The 10,323-nt window shown below is 40.9% G+C and overlaps 1 protein-coding gene across 1 annotated transcript; it reads left to right on the top strand.

Annotated features, from left to right (window-relative positions):
- Positions 1 to 932: 932 nt before the first annotated feature.
- On the top strand, positions 933 to 1,904 carry LOC138875055 (uncharacterized). Its single transcript, XM_070153864.1, has 2 exons — positions 933 to 1,036; positions 1,619 to 1,904. Exons 1-2 carry the CDS (start codon positions 933 to 935, stop codon positions 1,902 to 1,904), a joined length of 390 nt encoding a protein of 129 aa, XP_070009965.1.
- The last annotated feature ends 8,419 nt before the right edge of the window (positions 1,905 to 10,323 follow it).

The following is a 10,323-nucleotide window of genomic DNA, read 5'->3' as shown; positions in this document are numbered from 1 at the left end:
ACTGTGCTTCAGACTCTGAGAGAGAAGAAGTTATATGCTAAGTTCTCGAAATGTGAGTTTTTGTTGGATTATGTGGCATCGAGTGAGGGTATTCAGGTGGATCCGAAGAAAATAGAGGTTGTGCAGAGTTGGCCCAGACCATCCTCAGCTACAGAGATCCGTATTTTCCTTGTCTTGGCGGGTTACTACCGTCATTTTGTGGTGGGGTTTTCATCGATTGCAGCCCCTATGACTAGGTTGACCCAGAAGGGTGCTCCGTTCTAGTGAACAGAGGAGTGTGAGGCAAGATTTCAGAACTCAAGACAGCTTTGAATACAGCCCCAATTTTGATACTACCTATAAGTTCGAGGTGTTACATAGTCTATTGTGATGCCACGAGGATTGGCCTCGGAGCGGTGTTGATGCAGGACGGTAGGGTGATTGCCTACAAGTCCAGACAGTTGAAAGTACATGAGAAGAATTATCCGGTCCATGACCTTGAGTTAGCTGCCATTGTTCACGCCCTAAAGATCTGGAATCATTATTTGTATGGTGTTCCTTGTGAGATATATACTGACCATTGGAGCTTGCAGCACCTATTCAAGCAAAAGGATCTAAATTTGCGCCAGATGAGGTAGTTAGAGTTGCTGAAGGACTATGATATTACTATTTTGTATCACCTGGGCAAGGCCAATTAGGTGGCCAATGCTTTGAGTCGCCAGGCAGAGAGTTTTGGGAGTTTGGCTTATTTACCAGCATCGGAGAGGCCTATGGCGATGGATGTTCAGGCCTTAGCAAGCCAGTTTGTGAGATTGGATCTTTCGGAGCCTAGTCGGGTTCTAGCTTGCATGGTTTCTCGGTATTCCTTATTTGATCGTATCAGGGAGTGCCAGTAAGATGACCCTCATTTTCTTGTCCTTAAGGACAAGGTTCATCAAGGTGATGCCAGAGATATGACTATTGGTGATGACGGTGTATTGAGGATACAAGGTAAAATTTGTGTACCCAATGTTGATGGGCTTCGAGAGTTGATTCTAGAGGAAGCCCATAGCTCGCGGTATTCCATCCATCTGAGTGCCGCGAAGATGTATCGGGATTTGAGGCAGCACTACTGATGGAGGCGGATGAAGAAAGATATAGTTGAATTTGTAGCTCGGTGCTTAAATTATCAGTAGGTGAATCATGAGAACCAGAGACCGGGTGGGTTGCTTCAGCAGATAGAGATTCCGGAGTGGAAGTGGGAGCGAATCACAATGGACTTTATATTTAGGCTCCCACGGACTTTGAGAACGTTCGATGCTATTTAGGTGATTGTGGATCGGCTGACCAATTCCTCTCACTTCATTCCTGTGTGTACTACTTATTCTTCGGAGTGGTTAGCGGAGATCTATATCCGGGAGATTGTTCGTCTGCATGGTATTCCAGATAGAGGTACTCAGTTCACATCACGATTGTGGAGGGTCATTCAGCATGAATTGGGTACTCGGGTAGAGTTGAGTACAATATTTCACCCTCAGAGGGACGGGCGGTTTGAGCACACTATTTAGATTCTTGAGGATATGCTTTGTACGTGTGTGATTGAGTTTGGAGGGTCTTGGGATTAGTTTTTGCCATTGGTGGAGTTTTCCTACAATAACAGCTATCAGTCCAGCATTCAAATGGCACCGTATGAGGCCTTATATGGCAGGCGGTGTAGATTTCCCATTGGTTGGTTTGAGCTGGATGAGGCTAGATTATTGGGCACAAACTTAGTTCAGGATGCTTTGGAGAAGGTTAAGGTGATTCAGGATAGACTCCGTACAGCCCAGTACAAACAGAAGAGCTACGCAGACCGGAAGGTTCATGATGTTTCCTATATGGTTGGAGAGCGGGTTCTGCTTCGGGTTTCACCTATGAAGGGCGTTATTAGGTTTAGCAAGAAATGAAAGTTGAGTCCGAGATTTATTGGCCCTTTTGAGATATTGAGGTGTGCTAGGGAGGTTGCTTATGAGCTTGTCTTACCTCCCAGCTTGGCAGGAGTTCATCCGGTATTTCATGTTTCGATGCTCTGGAGTTATCACGGTGATCCGTCATACGTGTTGGATTTCAATTCAGTCCAGTTGGACAAGAATCTATCCTATGTTGAGGACCCAAAGGCAATATTGGACAGGCAAGTTAGAAAGTTGAGGTCAAAGAACATTGCATCAATAAAGGTTCAGTGGCGGGGTCAGCCGGTCGAGGAGGCTACCTGGGAGACCGAGAAGGATATGTGCAGTCATTACCCTCATCTTTTCACTACTTGAGGTATGTCTTTATGCTCGTTCTAGGACAAACTAACATTTTAGTGTAGGAGTATGTGACGACCCGGTCGATCGTCTTAAGAATTAACGTCCTGATCCCCTAATAACTACTTTCCCTGTGTTTATTTATGCTATTTTGATTTGCCGAGACGTTCGGTTTTGAGTTTCAGAGAGTTCTGGGAAACTTAGCCCCTAAATGAGAGCTTAAGTGTTAAAAAGTTTAACGTAGCCAGAACAGTATAAAAACGACCTCGGAATGAAATTCAGATGGTTCCGTTAGATCCGTTGGGTAATTTCGGGCTTAGGGGCGTAATCGGATGGTGTCTTGGAGGTCCATAGCTAATTTAGGCTTGAAATGCCGAAAGGTCGAATTTTGAAGTTTCCGGTTTGATAGTGAGATTTTGATCCGAGGGTCGGAATGGAATTTTGGAAGTTAGAGTAACTCCGTATTGTTGAATGTGACGTGTGTGCAACATTTCAGGTCATTCAGACGAGGTTTGATAAATTTTTTGATCGAAAATGTATTTTTAGAGTTTTGGAAGTTTTAGGCTTGAATCTGTGGTTGATTCATCATTTCGATGTTGTTTTATGTGTTTTAAGGATTCGTATAAGTTTGGACAGTGGAACTAGACTTGTTGGTGCCTTTGGTTGAGGTTACGGGGGCCTCGGGATGATTTCGGATGGTTGACGGAAGGATTTTGGAGTTTAGAGTTGCAGTTTCAGCTGGTTTTCTATCATAACCGCACCTGTGAGTGTGGGACCGCAGGTGCGGAGCCGCAAAAGTGCCATTTGGCATCGCAGAAGTAGAAATGGGGAGGTTCAGCAGAAGCCACAGAAGCGGTAGAATTTTCGCAGGAGCGGTACCGCATCTGCGAATGGGGAGTCACAGATGCAGAATGAGGCTGAGTTAGTGATTGTCGTAGATGCGACCATTGGGCCGCAAAAGCAGGACTGCAGATGCGGTCCCAGGGCTGCAGATGCGGAAATCACTGGGCAGAAACATATAAATACTTGCCTTCGCAAAATTTAGCCATTTTTCACCTCTTTTCAAATGGGAAGAAGCTTGGGGAGCACTTTTCAAGAGGGATTTTAAAAGGAGTTCGTTGGGGTAAGGTCTTTGGTCCCTAAACTCGTTATTGGAATGATTATTATCAATTTAAGCATGAAACATTAAGGAAAATCAGTGGTAAATTGGGGGTTAGGGCTTGACTAATTAGGGGCCTTTAAGTGATGATTTGAGGGACCAATTGAGGTCTGATTTTGGTACTTTTGGTATGACTGAATTCGAGAGGGTGTAAGGATTCTGGAAATGTAAATTTTACCTTATTCTGAGATGTTGGCCAGAGGGGCATTTTTGTCATTTTACCTAATTTCGCGTATTAGCTTAGAATTGCTTTGTAGAATCAGTTACTTGAAGTGTTATTTACATTATGAAATATAATTGAATAGATTTTGGCTATTTGGAGTAGAGTACTCATGGCAAGAGCGTGGTTTCGGATTGATTTGAGCTGGTTCGAGGTAAGTGGCTTGCCTAACCTTGTGTGGGGGACCTTCCCCTTAGGGTTTGCTATATTTGATAATTGAAATGCCTTGTACATGAGGTGACAAGTGTGTACTTGAGCTAATTGTGAAAATCCGGTTTTCCTTAAGTAATTTTAATTGTGTTCCTTTTTCCTGTCTTACACTACTTGTAATTTAAGCATGGTGTTAGCCTAGAAAAGCATGTTTAATTGACTTAATTGCTTAGTTGCTTAACCCGCCTTAATTGTATTACGTGAAGCATGTAAGGTTAGAATTATATGTTTACTTGGTATGGAATTGAGCTTAAATTAGTATTCCATATGTGGTGCTACGTGTTTTATTTGGGACTACGGGATGGCATCCCGGGAGATCCCCTGCACGTATTTATGAATTTGAGCTGAGGTGCGGGATACCGAGAGATCCCTAGCACGGATAATAAGGATACCAAGAGATCCTCAGGATACCGAGAGATCTCTAGTACGTATATTGAGGATACCAAGAGATCCCTAGCATATATTGAGTTACCGAAAGATCCTCGGGATACCAAGATATCATTGGCATATATTGAGGGTACTAAGAGACCCTCGGGATACTGAGAGATCCCTGGTTATTTCCTTGTGATTGTTTTGCCTCTGTTTCAGTTATTGATTTCCTTGTTTTCCTGTATTACATTCTTATTGTAGCTTTCAAATGTACTGCTTATCTTATACTGTCATACCTTATATTTTTATTTTATCTTACTAGGGCACTGTCCTTCGTCGTCACTACCCGATTGAGGTTAGGCTTGGCACTTACTGAGTACCACTATGGTGTACTCATTCCCTTTCTGCGCATGTTTTTCATGGGAAGATCCAGGTACTGCGACACAGTCCTGTCACCCTTGAGGCGAGGCGATTGCTCTACAGACTTCGAGGTATATCTGTTGCGTCCGCAGACTGAGTAGTCCCTTTCTATTCTATCTTGTAGTGACAACCCTTCTATCTTTTCTGTTGATGTCGATATTCCGGAGTTAGAGCGTTTTCTTATATTCGTAGCTTGTGATTCATGGGTTTCCGGGTTTTGGGAAAATGTATTAGTTTTGAGAATTTATATTGTGTATGCCGAGTAGCACTTTTAAACGCTGTTTTATCACTCTAATTCTGTTGTAAATTGTTTTTATTTCGCAAATTGGTTTATCTTCCGCAATTTAGGCTTACCTAGTTGTGGAGACTAGGTGCTGTCACGGGGGGCGAACCAGGGTCGTGACACCGCACCCATTCCAGATATGCCCTATGGGGGTTAACAGAAGTAGTATAAGAAGATATGATGGATAAGTCTTTATTATTAAGCTCATGAAAACAAGAAGAGCAGACAGTTTCTCTATGTTATACAAAGCTCACTATAGCCTTAATGAACTCAAAGGAGTCTAAGATTAATAGCATTTAGAAGGAATGAAATGCTGACCTGGTAATAAAATGAGGGTATAATTGTGACAAATAAAGGATGACGTTTGGGCCTTCGTTTGAATAATGATTTGAAAAGAAAAAAAAGAGAAGACAAGGAGAAAAGATTTCGCTGGCGGCACGAATTTAGGATACCCCCATAAGTGAATCACATTTAGACACTATGAAATATGATTATGGGAATCATTTCGAATATTCCTTGAGGTAACATAAGCCCTAGGGGTAAAGTATTACATAAGAAGTTTCAAGTTATCAGTGGTATATTGTAGATCAATATTGAGGTGCATCAACAATGGATGGACAAAAGTCACAAAGTTTGAGATGAGATTAGGCCGTCATTCTAAAAATGAGCAGTTATGAGGAAGCATTAAGAGACTTAAATTTATACATATGGAATAAGCAACGAAAGTAAGCTGGGATTTGGTAGCAGACCTCAGCAACGATAAATTAAAGTAAGAGTTATGATAGTAAATTCATACGGATGGCTAAACGGACCTATGCGATGAGATATGGCAATATTCGTGAATTTAACAAAGTACCGAGCAAAGAACTTCAATATACTCATATATGCCCAAAAGGATATTATATCAAGTTAGACATATGAAGCCTAGAGATTGGGCACACTTACAAGATCAAAATTGTACTGGATGCATGATGAAAGGTAGCAACAGTTACGAGATTGGAAGGATTCCGACTAGAAGTTGTGGTGTGAGATGGAGGACTAAGGGGGGAATACCCTGGACTTTGGACTCATTCACAGAATAGTCGCCTGGATGGCAAGGGAAGTTCTAAAGTATTCAGAAGATATAAATTCTGAAAATGATAAATGCATCAGTCAACATTCGAGAATGAATGTTCCAAAGGGGGGAATAATGTTACACCCTGCAGTTTTACATCGATTTTACCCTCCGTAGTAATATATTACGAAGACGTTATGCCTTGTAGTATTAAGTTACGATAGTGTTGCACCCAGCAGTATTACATTACGATGATGTTACACTTCATAGTAATAAGTTACGACAATGTTGCACCCGACAGTATTTTCTGTTGAATTTGTCGTAAGGTGGTTGACATAAGTCCAAGTAAAAGATTCTTTGGAGATTATAAGGATTATGCTATTTTACAAGTGATGAATAAATCCGTAAAGGTGAAAGGGGAAGAAAGTCAAAGAAAATGAATTTTTTTCGTCCAAATTTAGCATATTGGGGTAAAATATGGCCCGAGCTAAAATACCCGGTATTTATGGACTAGTGACATGCAAGGTACTACATGCCCATGTTAGAAAGGTGTATAAGGTATGTGAAAAGTGAGTAATATTTTAAGTAAGTGGCAATAATTCTCAATTTTTCGGGTAATTGGTTAATTACCGGGTAACGAAACATTACCCGATTAACTAATAAGTGGATAAAAATTTAACAAATTAACCACCCCACCCACGTGGCACAAGGCCACTAATTAAAGAGGATGACTCATTACATATTGGTATAGGTGTCTAAGTGACTTAAATGTATAAGTCTTGTAAAGACTTGTAAGAATCTTATCCAAAAATCATTTAATGCCTTAGGTTAAAAAACGTCCAAGCTTCAACAGCTCGTCCAAAGCTTCATTTTCAAATAAGATCAATTCTTTCCAAACATCAACATTAATCCTTCAAAATTCTTAATGAATCCAAACGTTTTCTTCTCAATTCCAAGGAAACCAAAAGTGTGATTTCATTCCAGAATTTTTAGGAACCAGAAAAAAACTTTCGTCCATGAATTTCTAAGGAGCATAGGCAAATTTTGTTCAAACAACGAAGGTTTTCCAACGAAATATTATACGGAGTTTTCCCCACTCCAGGTATGTTAAAACTAAGTTTTTCCTTCATTTTAGCATGATATCGTAATTACACAAGCTTTACAACGAGGCATAGAGAAAAATTCGTATCCCAAAATTTATGTATATTTTGGTAGTCTTGCAAATTACGTATATTTTCCTAATTTTTTAAGTTACAATATTCTCCTTATTTGGACTTCATATTCAATTGAATATTTTCTTCTTCCAGTCAAGAGAGCAGAGAATTTACATATATACAGTATTAAAAGTATTTTCATTACCATTGAGCTTTAATCGATGGGCAGACCACTATTGGGAAACCTCTAATTAGATTGTAAGTTATACACCGAGCCTACTGTGGCAGAGCGATTATGAGCAAGCCTAGTTGGTCGATATACAGAGCAAAGTATGGCCAAGATCCTATGAGCGAGCCTACTACGGTAGAGCAATTATATATATATCGAGCCTACTATGGCTGAGCGCTTATGAGCGAGCCCAATTGGTCGACATACAGAGCCTAGTATGGTCGAGCGCTTATGAGAAAGCCTACTATGGTAGAGCAGTTATTTATATACCGATCCTTAAAGGGCCAGACAACTAGAGAGAGTTGAGTCAGTATCAGCATGTAAGCATATTTTCAGATTATCTTTGACCTCCAGCTACTTGCAGTTATTATATTATCAGTTCCGTTTCAGCTTTCAATATATTGCCTTACATACTCAGTACATTATTTCGTACTGACGTCCCTTTTTTAGGGGAGAAGCATTTCATGCATGCAGATCAGACAGATAGATGGGTAGGCCTCTTCAATAAGTGTTGCCCGAGTTCAGCTTTATCGGTAAGCTCTATGCCTTTCGGAGTTTCCGGGTCTAGAGCCTTATGTACATCTTGTATATATATATATGTATATGTTATGAGTAGGTCGAGGAACTGTTCCGATCATACGATATCCATCAGTAGTGGCTTGTAGACATATCTTGTCAGTTAGTGTAATATGTTGGGCTTGTAGGCCTTGTATGTATATTTGGTTGGTTTGTCAGCTGTAATACTTATGACGGCCTTGTCGGCCCAGTTTTATATCCAAATTTAGTCAGCATTCACAGTTATCTTGCAATGTGCCCATAACCAAAGTATGACATTATATGTTAAGAGTTCCTTAGTTGCAAGTTAGTACGCAAGGATAGGTGCGGCACTGGGTGCCGTTCTCGCCCCCCAGGTTCGGGACATGACAACAACGGTGGAGGCTAATACTTCTATATCTCAGTTGCACCAAAAGTTGGAAAGAATCGAGCTTCTCCGGGGTGAAGTCAATCAAATCAAAGCTGACTATAAGCGGTGGAAGGAGAACTGGACCCCCTCGCTACGGAGAAAGAGGCTACATTGGCCAAACTATCATCAGCTGAGGTCCAAATTCAGAACATAAAAGAGAAAAGCTCATCCCAGGCTAAAAGGACCGAGGATCTTGAAGCCGAGCTTGTTGAGGCCAAGGCGGAGGTCGGAAAGACGAAGATCATGGATTACAAGTCTATAGCCGTGTACCTGGTCGATGCCAAAGCTACTCAAATCTATCAAAGGCAGGCTTCTGATCGAGAGCGATGGAGCAATGACTTGGTGAAGTGCCAATCCCGTAGGGAGACCCTCGAGGAAATACATGCTCGAGTTTTTGACCTCTCCAAAGAGATAGCTCAAGCTAAGGTAATCAAAGTTGATACCAGGTTGCTTGTCATAAACGATGATAATGATGATTATGAAGGCAACCAAGGTGGCTCTGATAACGACGAGGGTCCCGAAGGAGAAGCTTCCCCTAAGGGAGAAACCAGCCCCATCATAGGTAGGATTTTATTTTTATTTTTCTTTTTGTAAGACCTCTATCGGTCTCTTTTACATATCCTTCTTCATCAATATATAAAGGAAATTTTCTTTTGAATGCATTTTCAATTTTTATCTACAAACACACTTTGTGCCTTATAAAAGTGTTAGCACAATCTTATGCTTTAAATGGTGTGTTCAAGATTTGGGTTTTGGGTGGCCTCCTTGGAGTCACCACAGTCGAGTTCGAATAAGGTTCGAGCTCGAGGCGTAGACCCTTTGGGGTTTATGTTGGGTAATGATGAGTCCTCGAGCCATAGTCAAGTTAGTTTTTCTTTGGGATTGGAATAGTCGAACCCTTGGGTTCGAGTGAAGTGAGAACAAGACCTCGAACTCTAAGTGTATTGTCCCTTAGGCTCTTTAGATCGGGCCAATATAGCCTCTAAAAGATGTCTATTATTTCCCTCTTTCGGCTTAAAATACTTAGTAAAAATTTCTTTATGCCTTAGCATATATTTTTTACCCATTGGGTTTTTTGAGGGTTCGATGTCGATTGAAACCCCTCTACTTTATGTGCCTTGGAACGTTTGTGTTAAGATAATTTGATACCTCTTAAGGTTTTTCGACGGCTGATTTTATCGAATGCCTTTTTATTATTTGCCGAGGGTAGCCTTTTTTAACCGGTTTTTCAAAAAAATTGAAGGCCTATTTTTTTTGCGAGATTCGGGCATCTCCGAGCCACATTAATTTGGCCGTTGCCTTTAGCCATGCCTCTTGGGCTTATTCCCTAATAACACTTCGAACTTGTTCGAAGTGTTAGTCCCCGAGAATATTGGCCTTGGCCTATAGATCGAGGGGTGCCTCTTTGAGGTGTTATGAGTTCGAGTTTAAATAACTCAAACATGTCAATCGTCGATGACAGTCCCCGAGTGTTCGAGGCGTGTTTGGCTTGTACCTTGAGCCATTTCTCATAAAATCATAAGTATGGATCTCGTATAGTAGAAAATTTTCTTTGAGACACAAGATGTTTGATAAAAAAGAATGCTTCTTTGAATAATTTATACGTGCGTACATGTTTTTCCATCGGGGCTCGACTAACCTATATGGACACAGTTCATTCGACCGTTTGTCCCATTAAAAACTTCCATTTCCAGACCCTTTGACATGAAGTACTTTCCTCAAAAGTATATCATTCCGAGGGTGATCCCACCCAGTATTCGAGGTTGACTGTAAAGAAGCCTTTGATACTGTTGAATCTTTCTTAGGTAGCATATAATTGTTGCCTTGTTAAAAATCTCGCCGGGAAAACCCATTTGGGATAAAAACCGATCTGAGAGAAAAAAAGTGCAATGTGTGCTTTCAAACCTAAGGTCCTCGTGTTGAAACATTTCTCAACGTCTTTGATCGAACACCTACAATAGGGTTGTACCAAATACAAATGGAAATGGGGAAAGTCATACCTTAGCAATAATACCGCT

The sequence above is a fragment of the Nicotiana sylvestris genome, chromosome 8 (assembly GCF_000393655.2).
Source record: "Nicotiana sylvestris chromosome 8, ASM39365v2, whole genome shotgun sequence".
NCBI lineage: Eukaryota > Viridiplantae > Streptophyta > Magnoliopsida > Solanales > Solanaceae > Nicotiana > Nicotiana sylvestris.
This window is presented reverse-complemented; position numbering and strand designations above follow the sequence as displayed.

Coding starts and splice junctions, on each gene's coding strand:
- LOC138875055 (XM_070153864.1), top strand. CDS start 933: ATGACTATTGGTGATGACGGTGTATTGAGGATACAAGGTAAAATTTGT. Junction 1,037..1,618: donor GAGGAAGCCCATAGCTCGCG/GTATTCCATCCA, acceptor CTACAATAACAG/CTATCAGTCCAGCATTCAAA.